The sequence below is a fragment of the Trichomycterus rosablanca genome, chromosome 7, assembly GCF_030014385.1.
Source record: "Trichomycterus rosablanca isolate fTriRos1 chromosome 7, fTriRos1.hap1, whole genome shotgun sequence".
NCBI lineage: Eukaryota > Metazoa > Chordata > Actinopteri > Siluriformes > Trichomycteridae > Trichomycterus > Trichomycterus rosablanca.
In genome coordinates, this window is record NC_085994.1 from 16,441,057 (window position 1) to 16,459,255 (window position 18,199).

At 38.8% G+C, this 18,199-nt stretch overlaps 1 protein-coding gene across 3 annotated transcripts in view; it reads right to left on the minus strand.

Moving 5' to 3' along the window:
* Positions 1 to 2,997: 2,997 nt before the first annotated feature.
* spats2 (spermatogenesis associated serine rich 2) overlaps positions 2,998 to 18,199 on the minus strand; it is a 32,935-nt gene continuing 17,733 nt past the window's right edge. For all 3 annotated transcript variants that reach the window (XM_062998445.1, XM_062998447.1, XM_062998446.1), the window contains 8 exons: positions 16,024 to 16,264; positions 14,850 to 15,041; positions 11,948 to 12,083; positions 10,280 to 10,338; positions 7,553 to 7,662; positions 6,469 to 6,571; positions 6,129 to 6,283; positions 2,998 to 3,919 (listed from right to left, as the gene is read on the minus strand). In XM_062998445.1, the coding sequence (XP_062854515.1) occupies positions 3,644 to 3,919; positions 6,129 to 6,283; positions 6,469 to 6,571; positions 7,553 to 7,662; positions 10,280 to 10,338; positions 11,948 to 12,083; positions 14,850 to 15,041; positions 16,024 to 16,264 (1,272 nt within the window). In that variant the 3' untranslated portion in view covers positions 2,998 to 3,643. The remainder of the gene's footprint in view (positions 3,920 to 6,128; positions 6,284 to 6,468; positions 6,572 to 7,552; positions 7,663 to 10,279; positions 10,339 to 11,947; positions 12,084 to 14,849; positions 15,042 to 16,023; positions 16,265 to 18,199) is intronic.

The window sequence follows — 18,199 nt, forward strand, 5'->3', positions numbered from 1 at the left end:
ATGTATTTTACTTTTAGGGTTTGTTATACATAAATATTTTAGTCACCAAGCTTTGAGTTTTTTCCTCAGTACAGGGAAGAGAATCAAAAGTACTGCTAGTGGTAATGAAACAGAAACTGTGGACAGGGATCATTTAGATTAAAAAATGATCATTTCATCAACCCTTCATATACTAAAATTTGAAAAAGTAAATCAAACATCCTTCTTTAAAAAATGGCCACAGATGTTGTATGCAGAGCTGTTAAGGCAGTGGAATGGGAGTTGCTACCCGGGCAGTGAGGTTAAGCAGCTTATTTGTTATATCACACTTCAGTGAGAGCTGGCAGCACGGCCGATACCGCAGAATACTTTCAACTGCACTTCTTAAGCCAAATCAAGCAAGCAGAGGCCTGGACGGTCTGTCTGGAGTTGGAGCAGCTGAGGTATATAACTGGATTCTGGTTCAGTCATTGTAGAATTACATATCAGAAGAAATACATAAACAAACGAAATCTTAAATTTTTCTTTAGCACCTTCAGAAAGGTTCATGTGACATGCACGTCAGTTGACAGGAATAAGTCCAGAAGCAAGACGAACACGAATAGCGTATTTATGCTAATAAAAGAACCAAAAAAAAAATCAAATCAAAGAGGAGGTTAAACTGCAATTATAGGTAAGTATATTTTGCACTGCATGCATACTGAGGAGGAATAATAAGAGCACACATACACCTAGCTACAGGACCCAGGAAAAATAAACAAGGCTTTAAGCAGTAAGCTCAAGTACAAGCAGCACTGCACAGCAAGAGCCAATCACAGCTTAGCCTCCTATCAATCCTGATAAAGAGCCTGGCTGGAACAAAAGCCAAAGCAATCAAGGTGACGTACTAACAAATAAAAAGTAATCACCAGATCGTAAGGCAACACAATGCTGTTTCATGTATTTCACTGAGCATGTTGACATGACCAGCCTTTGACAATAATCTGATTAATTTACATCCACTTAATCCAAATAGAAAACCTTTTAAGTCTACTTTTCTATTCTGTGTATGCTTTTTTCTCTTTTTCTCCCAATCTAGTCGTATTCAATTACCCTGGTTATATTTCTCCTCCACTGCTGCAGACCCCTACCCTGACCTGAGCCTGTACCTAACATGTGCCCTATCAGACGTGTGCAGTTGCCAAATGCTTTTTTCATGTGTGAAGGCACCATCGTTCAGTCAGCATAGACCGTAATCGCAGTTGTGAAGAGGAATCCCTTCGATCCTTCCACCCAGCAGACATTAGCCAATCGTGTCTGCGATTAGGTGCCCGGCCGGCTGATAGCAGAGCTAAGATTATAACCTACGAGCTTAAAATCTCAGCACTGGTGGGCTATCATGTTTTATCACTTCACCACAGCATTTTGGGCATATCAGGGGACTTTTAAAGGTGTCCTGGGTTGCCTCTTATGGCAACCCGTTTTAGGCGGTGCGATCCTGCCGATGGGCTGACACAGACGGGTGGGGTCCCTCATGCTATTGGAGAACTGCGAGTTGGAAGTGTCACATTGGCCTCAATCAACCTGGTGACGCTGGTCTTCAGAATAGCGGTAGTATTATGGCCACCACCCGAGCACCCCTTTAATATTTACTTGAGTTAGACAATAATCAGGTTTCAAAGACAACCAATACAACTGCTTAGTTTTGGGGGTGGGGTGTTATACAGTCTTAAACAGTCTAGTTTAGACTTATAGATTGTATTTTCTGCCAATTTCGTTATATATTTCATTTGCTGAATAACCATTGAAACCAAGATAATGACTATTTTTATGCTAAATTCAGCACATAAATCTGCAGAAGCATGCATTATGAAAATTGTGTTATTACTTGCAATTTAAAAATGCATGGCATTTGTCTATTTTAAAAACCAAATAGTAGAGGTGCAGTAACCTGCATTGAGCGAACTGAATAAGGCAGAGTTCCAAATTACATGGTGGTGTACTAAGCAGTGTGTAAGCTGAGTACTACCACCGTCAATTTACATATTATTAGGCAGTTAAATGCCCATTGTATTGGTCAAATGGCAACCCAGAGCAAACAGCTTTTTCACACCTGTGCAACTGTAGGAATCCAACAGAAATAAATAACCTATTTACTAGGCTAAAATCAACAGTGAATAAAGTTTGTTGGTTAAAAGTGTAATGTTTAGTTTTTATGGTGGACAACAGCACATGAACACTGTCCTGCATGAAGCTGTGCAATTAAGACAGCATCATAAATGCCACAGTAGTGTTCCCAGTGATATGTCAACATAGTGGTCATCATCCAAGATTTACTAATTTTACAAATGTGAAGTGCACGTCCCATAATGGCCCTTTTACAACTTTAGATATAGCTTTAAATTGCCTATTGAATAATCAGAAAACTGCCAAAATCTGATAATCATGTTACTGTGCATGTAAACACACTCAAATGATCTACTTCAGGGTGGTCTAAGAATTTTGTAACACTTTACATGAACCCTCAGTCATTACACTGACATAAGAATGTTATAAGTCTAACATGCAAGATTTCATGTGCTGTAATGGTTGGTCATAACAGTTGCCGGCAGGTACTATAACAGTATCATATTACCAAAACTGGTACATATTCGAGCTTTAATAAATGAAAAAATTGTGATTCTTTCTTTCTTTTGTCTAAGAAGTTGTCACATTGCATATCATGCACATGGATATGTAGTTACAATTACTGGTAGTATAAGTGGTTATAAAAGTTTGGTTATAAATCATGTTAGAAATTATAACAGTGTTATGACGGCGTTTGACATACGACAAAAGTTGTTATAAAAAGGTTCAAATACAGTGTTTACAGATTGTATAAGGTCAGCAGCACTTCTTAAAAGACCTAACATTGCCGAACCTTTTATTCTATTTTTTCTGTCTGTATGTGGGGGAAAAAAAGCTTTTTTTTGTTTGTTTTTTGTTTGTTTTTTAATATACATCCATACGTACCATTTAACACTGTGATTTACAAATGACTTCAGAATCATTGTTATTTAATGGCCCGACAGCTGATCATTCTCAAAATGAACACAAATTTAACAAAATAAAAACACACAAAAAAGCAAGTTTAAAAAGAAATTAAATCTCAAAAGGGGGAAGAACAGTGCACTACATAAAAAAAGACATAAAGAAATGAAACAGGAACACAAATAGATATGACGCTTAAAGCTTAAAAACATATCAAAAGTGCACCAAGAGTTCAGATCAAGATGGAATAAATTTAATTGAAAAAGTCTTGGCCACTTTTGCTGAAACTATCAGGCCTCTCCAATACAAGCACAACAACTATGAGATAAATAATTGTACAGAGCAAGTGGTGCTAAGCAAAAAAACCCCAAAAAAACAGAAAGTCAAATACAACATTGGTGAGAAAGAAGGTTTGAAAGACACTGAAAAGTTAAAAAAAAAAAAGTGAAAGAGTAAATATAAGAAATGAATGATGAGAAGGAAGGTGGCACTACGATTGACAAATAGGAATTGTAAACTTAAGTTCTATTCTTCAACTGTACGTACCGGCCAGGTAATCAGGGTGCAGGGAATAGGAATTAGGAATTATGTGGGCAAAGACTGATAGAGGGATAAAGGTTAGAGCTTAGGAAAACAGAAGGACATTTTGGGCGTGTCAGGGGGCTTTTGGAGGTGTCCTGGGTTGCCTCTGAGGTAACCCGTTTTGGGCAGGGCGATCCTGCCGATGGGTTGACACAGACGGGTGAGTGGGGCCCCTCATGCTATTGGAGAACTGCGAGTTGGAAGTGTCACCTTGGCCACGTTCAACCTGGTGACGCTGGTCTCCGGAGTAGCGGTAGTTGGTGCGGTTGGGATTGCGGTCGTGGTAGGAACCACTATTATGGCGCTGACCCGGATAGCCCTGAAATATACGCCTGTTACCTTGGAACACCTGCAGAGAGTAAGAGAGAAATATGGTCATTAACTGGTGCTGCAAACTGATGTTTACTCAGCAACAGCAGAATTTTTCAAGAAATGAAGGTTGTTCCACAGAATCACAATGATCTTTTTCACATTCACTTAGTTAGACTGAGATTTGCATGACCACAAACCCCTGACCATCATATATTAGCAAACATATTGGCCACAGATTCATTTCTTTTTCCTTTATATATTATATTAGGTAATTAATGGTTACACAGGATTCATTGGTTTAAGTCTTTAATGTCAAACAGTCATGGACAATTTTGTATCTCCAATTCACCTCACTTGCATGTCTTTGAACTGTGGGAGGAAACCGGAGCCCCCAGAGGAAACCAACACAGACACAGGGAGAACATGCAAACGGCACAAAGAAAGGACCCGCACCTTTCCACCTGGGACCCGAATCCAAGACCTTCTTGATGTGAGGCGACAGTGTTACCCACCGAGACACTGTGCCACCCTGATTTTGACTTTATGCAGCAAATGGGGTCAAAGTTTGATCAGATGAATTAAAAGCACAACGACAAGCAGTAAAAACCAAGTAGGGAAGGTAAAAGGCTCCGCCTCGCTCCATAAGAAACAGTGGCACTGCCAGTGCAAAAGCTGTTTGGTTACGTATCATGTAAACAAAGCCCTAAAGAGTTACATTTTCAAGTGCTAGCCTTTTTTTCCAGTCTACCTAATGTGGTTACTTATATATTTACTATTATTACTTTTTAATCTTTGTTCTTTATCGGTTTTAATTAGTTTAGCTCATTCTGTTCAATATGTGAACATCCAGAACATACAGGGGTTGGACAAAATAACTGAAACACCTGGTTTTAGACCACAATAATTTATTAGTATGGTGTAGGGCCTCCTTTTGCGGCCAATACAGCGTCAATTCGTCTTGGAAATGACATATACAAGTCCTGCACAGTGGTCAGAGGGATTTTAAGCCATTCTTCTTGCAGGATAGTGGCCAGGTCACTACGTGATGCTGGTGGAGGAAAACGTTTCCTGACTCACTTCTCCAAAACACCCCAAAGTGGCTCAATAATATTTAGATCTGGTGACTGTGCAGGCCATGGGAGATGTTCAACTTCACTTTCATGTTCATCAAACCAATCTTTCACCAGTCTTGCTGTGTGTATTGGTGCATTGTCATCCTGATACACGGCACCGCCATTGGATGCACATGGTTCTCCAGAATGGTTTGGTAGTCCTTGGCAGTGACGCGCCCATCTAGCACAAGTATTGGGCCAAGGGAATGCCATGATATGGCAGCCCAAACCATCACTGATCCACCCCCATGCTTCACTCTGGGCATGCAACAGTCTGGGTGGTACGCTTCTTTGGGGCTTCTCCACACCGTAACTCTCCCGGATGTGGGGAAAACAGTAAAGGTGGACTCATCAGAGAACAATACATGTTTCACATTGTCCACAACCCAAGATTTGCGCTCCTTGCACCATTGAAACCGACGTTTGGCATTGGCACGAGTGACCAAAGGTTTGGCTATAGCAGCCCGGCCGTGTATATTGACCCTGTGGAGCTCCCGACGGACAGTTCTGGTGGAAACAGGAGAGTTGAGGTGCACATTTAATTCTGCCGTGATTTGGGCAGCCGTGGTTTTATGTTTTTTGGATACAATCCGGGTTAGCACCCGAACATCCCTTTCAGACAGCTTCCTCTTGCGTCCACAGTTAATCCTGTTGGATGTGGTTTGTCCTTCTTGGTGGTATGCTGACATTACCTTGGATACCGTGGCTCTTGATACATCACAAAGACTTGCTGTCTTGGTCACAGATGCGCCAGCAAGACGTGCACCAACAATTTGTCCTCTTTTGAACTCTGGTATGTCACCCATAATGTTGTGTGCATTGCAATATTTTGAGCAAAACTGTGCTCTTACCCTGCTAATTGAACCTTCACACTCTGCTCTTACTGGTGCAATGTGCAATTAATGAAGATTGGCCACCAGACTGGTCCAATTTAGCCATGAAACCTCCAACGCTAAAATGACAGGTGTTTCAGTTATTTTGTCCAACCCCTGTAGTTAGCTGTGAGTGAACGTAACCATGTATTTAATAGCCCCCTAAGCTCGAGCAATTACCGAGTATATTCCAGTACATTCTTTTTAATACCTATTAGTAAGGGTCACTGCAGCAGCCTTCGAATGCATTTGTATGCCATACCTGTTTGTGAGGGACGTTGGGACGGCTTGTGTAGCCAGAGGCCTGAGGTTGAGACTGAGCGGGAGGCGGGGCTTCCACTGGGGCAGAGCTAGTAACGGAAGAAGAAGTTGAGCTGCAGCGAGAGCGATTGGAGTAGCCGGTCTGAGGATGATACACTACAGAGACAGAGACAGAGAGAGAGACAGAGACAGAGACAGAGAGAGAGACACAGAGAGAGAGAGAGAGAGAGAGAGAGAGAGAGAGAGAGAGAGAGAGAGAGAGAGAGAGATCAGGTGGGCTGTGATTATCAAAACCAATAAAATAGTACACTTTTAGATGTGTAGATGTAGCACAAGCTTACCTGCTCCGAATGCCATGATGCTGGCTTTAAGTGAATCAAGCTCGTAAGTGAATTTAACCGCTTTTCCCAAATCCTCGTCATACTTCCTCTCACTTACAAAATGCTGTAAAATAAGTAGAAATAAACGTAACTACACTTGCAATATTAAATTATTCACCTAATTTGAAATACAATATAATGTATCAATTCAGCTACATTTAAACATATATATAAAAAAACCACAAATAAAAACATTTGAATTTTGTCAGCAAAATACAGCTTCTATACAGTGGTACCTTGTAACTCAACTCAAAATCTTTGAAACTTAACACCCTTTGTCGAGAAATTTGTACCCTAAACCTTAAAACGTTTCTCTAAACTCAACATGTTCAGTTTCTTTAAAAAAAAGTATTTCATTTCAAACAAACAATAACCAGCCGCTTTGTTCCGTGCTTGGCTTGAGTGGTGCAGTAAAACGTCACCAAAGTGTGCATATGAGATAATTCTGCATTTGTGTGGAATAACAGTCAAATCCACTCTAAAAGCGTCCACTTCAGTAAAGAAGTAAAGGTAAAGCACAGGTTATTGTATTTTTTGCATTGATTTTTTTTGTATCTTGTATTTCAAATGTTTTTTTTATATTATATTTGTGTTATAAGTTTTAAAAACAACCCCATTATTTTACATTAGCCTAAAATATATGCAGTTCCATGGGACCACAGAACGCATTAACAAGTTTCCCATACATCCTTAAAGGAAAAAAATACCTTAAAACTCAACGCTTAACCCAGAACCAATTGACGTTGAGTTTCAAGGTACCACTGTATGCAGCATTGTAGTTAAGTTTTTAGTCCCTTTCTGAACTAACACTTTATTTTGGCATTGTGTGTGTGGTGAGGGAGGGGTGGTAGTGTGTTCTGTATACTCATGTTCTCATATCCAAGTTATGATTACACAAGGTCTATGGCAATCTAAACATGTAACCACAAACATGTTGATACTGAAAATTAGGCATAATGTCTAAAAATATCTTGGTGGCAGATTTGCTACAATAGAAGTTGGAAGTTACTTTAAACGGTATAGGTACACATGTACGTTTCCATACCTTAATGTCTGCACGTAGTTCTGTTAACTGCTCTTCAGACATTGAAGCAGACTTGTCAGTGAGTCTCCTCAACTCTTCTGCTCGCTTCTGCCGCTTGTCTAGGATAGCCACTACAACAGAAGCACACAAACAGCATTTAGCATTATTATACAATGCTAATGGGCAGCTTAGCTTGCCCTTAAGTGTCCTGTAAAACATGCACAGGGAATTTCCACTTTTGAATTAGTATTAATAATAATAATCAGTGGGATCTTAGTATTGAACTATATAAACAATATATTTAGAGCTGTATTTAAAGCTGAGAACCGATGAAGACACTTCAGGATATTCTAGGACTGATTTGTTCACCAAGCTTGAGATCACTGTCTGCTGAAAAGTCCAATTATCACCAAGGTTCAATTTCACCACAGAAGGAACAATATTTCTTTATTGCAACTAATAAGCTAAATCGTTAGTACAAAATAATACGAAAGGTATTTCCGACAACGAGTAAATTACAGGTAATAATACCTCATTCTAATATTATCAGGCTAGTTTTTGTAGCATGTTTGTCTTTGTAGTCTAGACATTTTAGATAGTCAATATCAAGTATTAGTTAAGTAGTTAAGTAGATTTTAGCACCAATCAGGGCAAATGAGCTTATTTATTACCAAATACAATGCCAAACACCAGTTAAGTCTTGAGTAAATCACACTTGAACCTCTGGACCCTTGAATCCAGGAGACTGCAACACTTACACAATAGTGCATTTTTTTTTTTTTTCAAGCAACCCACATTTTGTCCATGATTTTTACCGCGAACCAGGCAACACAAACAATGCATCAAAACGAAATATACTTAATTTAAAAAAAAATGGTGGCAATCTGGCCCCACTGTGGTTTACAAAATGTAATGTAAGCATATACAAGGAGAGTTTGTATAAAAGTGAATTTTGTGTTTATGTGCCTTTAGTATTTAGTTTTTATTTTTCTTCTCTGCAACCTATTTTTCTTTGCCCCTCAATCCAGGGTTAAAAAAAACCCTGCTACAGTGCAAACTAAGGTTGGTGGGAATGGAATAACAGCCTGGAACTGATGGTAAATGGTTCAAGCTGGGTCACTAAGTTTCAGTGAATTAAACTGTCAGTGCTGCAGCATTAATTCTAACTATGTTCATGGACTGCACTTTGTGTATTGTAATGCAAAACAGGTCTTAACTGAACTCTTGCAACAGCACTGACCTCAACCTCAAACATTTTTTGGAAAAAAAATGAAATTTTTAGAGATAGGAGCAAGTGGTTCCTTTTTTGCTATTGTAACACCTTAAAATGCAACTGCACAGTCATAGTGGATACAGGTCTAATTAAGTTAACTTGCATATTATTTAAAATGGTAGGATTTTAGAATTGGTTCAGTCAGCTGTTGATCTAATAAGACCGACAATTTTCAGCAAGTGAGAAAATAAAAGTAAAGACTGTGAAACTGTGTACAGCCAAGCTTATAATTGCAAATAAGCAAGCAAACATCATATCAAAGCCTATAGATCTGGTCTTGAGCAATGCATCCACAAAAGACCATTAACTCCACAAAAACAGTAAGAATTTCTCTTTTAATTCTTAGTAACTAAACCACTGACATAAGAGTAAAGAAAAGGAAAGAAGAAACTAGAGCACAGAAGCTGAAAGCAGGATTATTGTAGGTTGTCGTTTCCTAACTGCAAGTACTCACAAAAGCGCTATTGAGTAGACATGACACCTGATAGGTATCCACAGGGCAAAGTCCAAGAGAAAGGACTCCTTGTGAGGTATGCATTCCTGCACAGTAACACTTTCCTCTGAATCACCACACAACCCAGACATGTATACTGTAATTTTCATAAGTGAGGGGTATTTTAAAAAGTTCTGCATATACCTTGTTCTGTTTTTATGTCAGAGTAGTTTATGTTAATTCTGGTTTGGATTATGATACTGTACACAGCACAGTCCTGATTGTGGGACTACAACAGCACACAAGTGAGTAAGACTCAGTAATACAGTGGCAAACAGTGTAGGCAAAAAACACATTTTGGAGCATAGCCTGTTAGGCTCAGGTCTCCACCACAGAACTTCAGGAGAGAGAATCAGTGTTAAACTACCAAAGCCAGTGCAAAAAAAAAAAACTTTCCTATTTGCCTTTCTGGCCCACCAAACGTCAACACCATCAAAGATTCCAAATTCGGAAAAATCCCGATTCTTATTGGTCCAAGTACAACTACAAAATTGGTTAGAACAAGTTGTACTATGAGGGATCCACAGCAAGCCTGCATCTCTTTACTTCAGATAGGGTTCAAATTCCAAACCAAAACCCCAGCAATGCCCACTGTGCAGTGCATTTATATACTATTGCCACTACAGCTTGTGCTCAGACACTATGTGTTTTTGCAATGCAGTATTGACACTTTTGCAATGCAGAAAAGCCACCCCCTTCTTATAGCAAGTTGCATAATTTTTCCCTTACTTTGATCACTGCCACCAACCACAACATCGCAAGTCGCTACACAATTCCAGATGGCTTTAGAGAAATTAAACTTTGAATTTCTAGGTTACTCTTGCACCACTCAGGTAACTTATTGCTTCATGCTCCAATTCCAGCACTTGGTTTTCGGTCTAAGCTTAATTCTAGCTTGCTTTTAAAACCTTTCTTTCAATGCATCATTTATAAAAAATAAAATAAAAAAAAGCAAAAAAGGGGGAAATACACATATACTTACTGGCCTCTGCTTTCACTTTATCCATCTCGGCCAATAGAGCCACCTCCCGATCCATAAGACTGTGAAAGACAGAAAAGTGTTGCAATCATTACTCTTTATTTCCAATGGAAAAAAGAAAACACGAGTTTAAGGATGTCCAATTCCTGATTTTTATATCACATTTAATAATTCAAAACAGAACATGAAAAATGAAAGGGTCACATGGAATGAGGTTAAATATATAGAATAAATAATGCAGAGTAAACTATAAATAAAAATGGGGTCGTCTGGCCGATAAAATTATGTGATGGTGACAGTCTATTAGCTTACTGAGGTGAAGTGCTTCTTTTGAAACTTAAAACACACAGAACATATTGGTACATAGAGTCCCGTAGCTCTGCCACTAGTGTTGTAGTAAACTTCATATAAAAAAAATACTTTCTTCATATCGAGTGGCACTTCATGTTAACCTTACAATCATGCCTTAATCAGTTAATTTAACTAAAAAAAAATTATTTAAAAAAAGTCTTTTTCAGCCACCATGCACAAAGTAAGCATAGTCCCCAGATCTCAATTGCTGAGAGAAATCACCTTATATTGCTTGGTTAAATTATCTGAGGTATGAAAATAAATAAAGAACTAAAAATAAAGAGACGTCAGTTTTTGAAATACAACCACATATAATCATTAAAGGTAATTGTGTCTTTTGATTAAAAAATTCTTAAGTTGGAAGAAATGCTGGTGTGTTATCGATTAAAAAAAATAATAATAAACCGAGTGATTGAGTGGCACAGCACTGAAATTGGGGTTCGAATCTTAAACAGTGCTGGCAGCCTGTCTACAGACATATTTCGTATATTTCGTGGTGGGGTGCTGAAGCCCAGACATTCAGGAGTGCACTTGTCATCTCTCAGTGCTGGGCCCAAGTTTGAATAAATATAAGGAGGGTTGCATCAGGAAGAGCATCCGGCATAAAAACTGTGCCAATCGGCCGCTCAGGTGGCGCAGCGGTAAAAAAGACACGCTGCAACCAGGGCTGGATTCTGAGTACGTGGTATCGAATCCAGCTCTGCTTCACCGGTTCGAAGCCGAGTGGCTGTATGGGCAACGATTGGCCGGTTGCTCAGTTGGGGGGGTGGGACAAAGAACCGGATGTGGGTCTCTCTCTGTCAGAATGCTATTACGACCTCTGCCGGCTGATTAGAGGCGCCTGCACAAGAGATGAGGAAGAGTGCCCTTAGGGTGTGTCTCTCCGCATGCAACGCTAGGTGGCGATAAACTCATCAATGTGTGGGTGGCAAAAATGCATCTGGCTGCTGCTCATGTTTTTGGAGGGGATATGGTTTAGCTTCGATCTCCTCGGTCAGGGCAGGGTTCGGCATAGACAGAGAGGAAGCACGATGCAAATTGAACAATTGGATGCGCTAAAGGGGGAGGAAAAAGGGGAAAAAAAAAAAAAAAAAAGTGCCAATCAAATGTACGGACTAGAACTATCCGTAGTGGTAACCCGTACATACAGGAGCAGCCAAAATTAAATAGAAAAATATAATGCATAAGATTTATTAGGAAGTACTTAAAAATTCGCTTTTTTACATCATTCCTGTCAGAAACAGGATCGTAAACACACCCTCGAGTGCTTATTTGCAGAATGGATGTGTGTGAATGTGTAAGGGCAACCCAAATAGTTACCAGCTCTGAAGCTCAGCAAAGGTCTGTTTCATTCTCTTGATGGAGGAGTCCATTTCATCCTTCACTACCACTCTATATCGGGTCAGAGATGCTGTACAACGCTGCAGATCCTTCAATGAGCGATCGATGTTCGGTGCTGAAAAGAAGAGAAAAAAGAACCAAAAGCACACACATCAGTGCTCAGATTCAGTGAGCACTACAGATTTACAATGACAAAAAATGATCTAGGACTAAATTATTTACAGCTAAAAGGACCAGAGTTACATCCTCAAACGTTTTAAACATACTTTCAGTACAGAGTAGGACTGATATTAATGCTTCAGACACAAATTCTATTTGACATAACAGGGTAAACCTCTTAAAAGTACGATTTTAGCTCTGCTTATGGGGAGAAGAACATTTACACATTCCAAATACGGAACACTACTTAATACCAGTCCAGATAGTCAAGAAGGCTGATTATTTAACAAACATAAGTTAAGGTGACATTTTTGCTACACCACACATTTACACATATATCAACAGTGGTAACTAGTTGCATTTTAAAGCTTTACAGTCTGTGACCATCCCTTTATTCTGCTCAGTAAAATACAGAGAATATACAATGTGATGGCATTGTAAGGACACCAAGGCCTGATGAAAACCAAACCTGTTGAGTGCACTAGGCAGTGACACACAGTCCCATACAAAGACGCCAAATAAAACACAGCTCAGTCAACAAAGAGTTAGCTCCAGCCAGAGACCTTTAAGTCCCTGTTGTGACGTACAGCTCCAGTGTGCAATAAGCCACTGGGGTTTTGTGTTGATAAACAATATGGCTCATACTAACAAAATGTCTTAGTCTGTCTCCACCCCAGTGCTCTGAGGCCTGTGAGAGTTCAGTAGATACGAAACACCTTCTTTAATACCTATGAGAGCATACAGTCTCTTGGCTGAAGAGTGTGGTGAATAATAGAAGCATACAACACCTGCTCGCTTCCAAACATTTAACTCGATGCTAAATATACATTTTAAAGACCTAAACAGCTAATCCAGTCTATTTTAGCACTGGGCACATTTATTGCTTCGTATCAAGTATAGAAGCCCTGCCTCAGAGTAGCTTTACACCTGGAGATTTCTACTTTGATACACAATGTTGAGCCATTTGCACGAGCAGGGTCCACAGAGACACAAGTATAAAGACAAGAAAAGCTGGGTTTCATTAAAACACTAGACAGTGACAACTGATCTATAGTTAGCATAAGTTTCTAGAGGAACAGAAACTTCCATCAGTTTCCTTCCCATACAGCTCATCAGTCAGGTTCCAAAAGTGAAAAAAGTGATTCATTATTACCATGGAGAAATTTGTTTAAACTTGACAAGGCTGACTTAGCATAAGCTAGCAGATGGTTAAGTGCATAGGGTTGTGTCTGTGTTTTCAAAAGCTGTATTCTCTTATTACAATTTGCTTTAAAATATTTGCTTATGATTAGGGATGCAAATTTTGCCAATTTCTCTTCACCAATAACCAAGAAAAAATAGCATCCCATCAAAATATAAGACACATCACTAAGCTACGCATCAACAAGTCATGCTTTATTAAGTTAAAAAAATATTTGGCACATGTGGCAGTGTGGAACAGTAAGATGAGCAGAACCAGTTCAGCATGTATCAGAATGTAGATTTTATACAGAGCCAGTCGCCAACACTTCATTAAAGACAGATGCAGTCAATATATTAACACTAATCCTGACAACATTAGAGTCATTATTACACAATGATAAGCAGCAGTCTAATACACTAACACTAACCCACCAGCCTGATCTGTGACACCAACAACCATGTCTCAGAGAGAAGGTTAAATAGGATATAATCAACATGCCACTGCAACGTGCCAGCACAAAGGGCAGACAAATATGGAATGAGGAATTTGTGCTTCTGTAAGTGCAAAGTCAAAAATAAGAGGAGTTTGTACTGTTGTTTTCATGTTCTTTTTTTAGTCACATTTCAGTGTAGTTGTATCTGAAGACATAAGCCCTATGTGTAGTGGATGACTAACATAATGTGCTTGTGTAATGTGGAGTCAGCAAAGTGACAGAGAAAAAAAAAGTGATAAAACAATTTAGCATTGACTTGAATACAGCAAATGTTTATTATTAATAACATTATTCTCTTTTTATTCCCTACCTATTTTAAAGATAACTATAAAATCTTCCAATATTCAGATTAGAACTTAAGATGGTCAGTAGACACCGATGGACACTGCACAGAAGTTGGTGGGTGGTGTTTACGGTATATTTGGGACAAACTGCAAAATCTTGTATTAAATAGTTATACAAGTTAGTACACTATAGTTGTTCTGGTTACTATTTGGTACATACTAAGTGGTTTGGGACGGAGCACCCAGGTAATTAAAGCACAACCGTTTGTAAAAAAGAACATACTTTTCTAACCACGATGCCATTCATTGATTTAGTGTTTAATATTACATTATTTCGGTGTTAATTTGGACACTTGGGTGGTGCAGCAATCTATTATGCTAGTCTGCATACCTACTACCATACCTGCCAGTCGGGCGTCTATGCAGACATGATAAAATGGCTATGTCTGGGGAGGGATTGAAGCCCTGCAATTAATTGGTGCACTGTCTAGTGTATTCCAGCTTTGTGCCCAGTGTTTCCTAATGGGACCCTGAACAGGATAAAGTGGTTGATGGAAATGCAAAGAAATATTTTGTATTATATCCAAGGCTTGCATAGCTTTCAAGCTAACTTAGCAGAACAATCTCAGTGTTTAAAGGATTCAGTGTTTAGAGCTACTTATTCCGACCATAAATGACACAGACTCCCGGATTCACTCCAGGTAATGTACTATTGAAAATGTAAAGGCTCCTTTTGAAATACTCTTAAATCTAGCCTCTTACCAATCTTTTTGGCTGTGTGTTGCCCATCATCCAATAGACCAGAAGGTGCCGTAGTGACATTCTGGGCGCTGGAAGTGGGCTTTGGCCGAGGCTTGTTGCCTCTGTAATTGGTTCGATTCTGTCGAGCTCCGTTATTGATGCTTTGCTGGGGGGCTGGACTTGGGGTTAAGCTTTTTAGAGATTCTGCCTCCCCTGTGAAATTAAAAATAAAAAAAGAGTGAATTAATAAGGTTAGTTTTAAGTAGTTATCAGATACTAGGTAGAAACTAGATGTTAGCAGTAATGTTCTGATTTATTTATATATTTACAGTATATCTCCAGCAAACTCAAGCTCAGGGTCAACAATATACTCTCCATGATTTCATGCAGGCAACATTAGCTCACATTAAACAAGTGACATCAACCTAGCCAACATTGTTTATATGTCTAACATAGGCACATCACATGCCAGTTACCTAGCAGGGCAACTAATGCTCCAGCTCCGGATCTAACTAATCATTAATATTGATCATACAATACACTATATGGGCAAAAGTATGTAGATACTGCTTTTTGTTTAGTGTAGGTGTTTCAAACAACCCATTGCAAACAGCATTTCAAAAATTATACAAACCCCATTTCCAAATCATCAAGATCAAGTATAAAAGGAGCACCCAACTTTTTTTTAAGCACTTTTTTCAGTAACTTAACCACTAGGCTACAACTGTCCTGTATAAATCACATGGTTTCCCCTTTGTGCCAACACTTTGAGGAAGAACCTTATCAATTCTGTTGATGTTTAGTGTAGTTTCCCTTCACAAATCCTTGTGGAATGCAATCCTATAAGAGACAACACTATTATAATTAGAAAGCATACTGAGGACCATGGTTTAAAATTAAGTAAAAAAAATAAGGTATGGATGGCTATAGAAAACTAATAATACGAATATTGAATGTAACTGGTTTAATAATTGTGGACCTTGTATAGTGACTTCACTTTTAAGAAGTAAGTCTGATGTCGGTCAGTCTCAACTTTTAAACTGGGGCATCTCTGAAAAAGTTACTTCTGCACTGTGATGAACACAAAATGCACTCAAACCCTTAACTATAAGCAGCCATTGGTCAGAAAGCTTGACTACTTAATGCAAACATGCAATGGGGAAAAGCAATTAATATTGGTGTAAACTATGCTCACCTGTGATTGACAGCTTAGGTGTAGCAGGTTCAAGTTCAAGCTCAGCTGCATCCAATGACACGGAGTCCAGATGTTCACTCAAGGAGTCCAGTGATTCACCATCTGCACCGGCTGAACCATTGGCATGGAAACCGTTTACAGCACCTGAACACCCAGTGTCTGGGGACAATACTGTTTCAGAAGGAGCTGGATCCACTGGAGGAGCTTCAGGTTGGGGTTTGGGCTTCTTTTTCTTCTTAGGCTGTTGGTTAAAATACAGATCGATTAACAAATAACTATTACAAATAACGTGTAACACATGTAACGTCAATATTAAAGGAATTCTTATGAAGAATTTAAACATTGTTACTAAACACTTTTAAAGGAAAGAATTACATTCAGTTGAATGCAAAACTGAAAAGGTTATTTGTTTGGTTTTATTGCCATATCAGCTATGTAGGATTTAACACCATGACACCACCAAGTGACTTCTGGCGGAGTCTAGGGCGGGGGCGGTATACTGGTTACTTTTTACATGATGAAAACAACCATATTCGATATACCGAATATGCCTAGGTTATCATTTGAGGAACGGGTGAGCGCGTGCACGCACATACATGTTAAACTGAATCACTGAGTCAACGAGTCAGAAACGACTCTTTTCAAACAAATTATTCTTTGGAATCGAATCAGGGAGCTGTGCTCTTTTCTACAGTAAAGATTCATTCGTTTTGTGTAAAGAACTCCATGAATCAGTTCATTTGTTAAAGAGATTCAGATGGATAAACCAATCAGAGCGTCTGAATTCAGATTTTGGGCGGAATTTCAATCGCTCTCTTTATTGGAGAATAAATTATCTTAAACGGTTTTCGTTAGTTAGGTGGACAAACACAGTTGGATATTGGTTTATATATTCTGGAAATATTCTGGAAACATACAAGATAGCCTCCAAGAAGAAAAACAAGTGGATTTTATCCTTAATGGAACACACAAATATAGATCTGGTCTCAGTTTGAAGAAGAGAAGCTCAGCTGCTATGTGGTTGATTTGGGTCACGGTTTTGCTGTTTATTGTGCACTTTCATTTTGCAATGATAGCAAATCATTATCAAATATTAAACGTTTTCGGGATTTTTGTGATGCTCATTTATTTAAAGTAAAATGGACAGCATAAACATAATTGTGAGATTCTGCTGGTTTGTTTAATATTGTCAATATGAATACAAATACAGCCTTGTAATAATACAAAATATAAACACTAATTAATCAGAATTTATTAGAACTACAATGTTTTGTGTTTTTAAGATAACTTATAAACAAAATAAGCTAAAATACGGGCAGTTGTATCTCGCCACTTCTCAAAAGCATATCAAGATATGACTTTAGTCATATCGCACAGCTCTAGCGGAGTCTTTCCGAAAATGTGTTCAAGCATTTCTTCTGAATAACACATTGATCTGAAAGTGCTGAAATTTAGATATTGCATTTGCTTTCTTTTAATCCCACCAACACATTTCATTTTGGAAACTGAGAATGCCACAGACAGTATTGACAACCAGGAAATCCTTTGTATATGTTCTGTAAACAGTACTGTCTGTGTTTGTTTCCTGGCTGCATACTACGTGGTATACTGGGAGTAACAATACTGTACTAAATAGTAGGTCAAATTAGTGAACTATTAATGGTAGTGTACAGTTTGGTTCATAACCCCCTAGTAACTGAGTTCTGCATTCAGGAGGCAATGTTCGCATATTGTTGTGATCTTCATGGCATGAACAGTGTTTTATATTATACTAAAGTCTGTCTTATATTTGTGTATTCAGTCTTTAATTAGTAAGAAATTTAAGAACTGTTTTCGTATTATTCTGACTGAAGGTCCCAACCACCTTTAAGCCCAAATCTGTAACGTTTGTGGTGCAGCGGTAAAACACGCAAGCACACCAGAGACTGACATTTTGAGCTCGCCAGTTTAAATCTCAGCTCTGCGACCGGCAGGCCAGATGCCTCCGAGTGAAATTCGGCTCTCCATGTGAATCCACCTTGTGTATGGAGGTCAACAGGAGTAGAGAAGTAATTACGATCAGGTAGAGGCCTAGATTTTTCAATTGCTCAGATACCTTACGTCATTAGAGATTAGGACTGGCCCTGAAAACTACTGATACTGAAAATAATTTTATCATTAATAGTCCCTGTAGAAG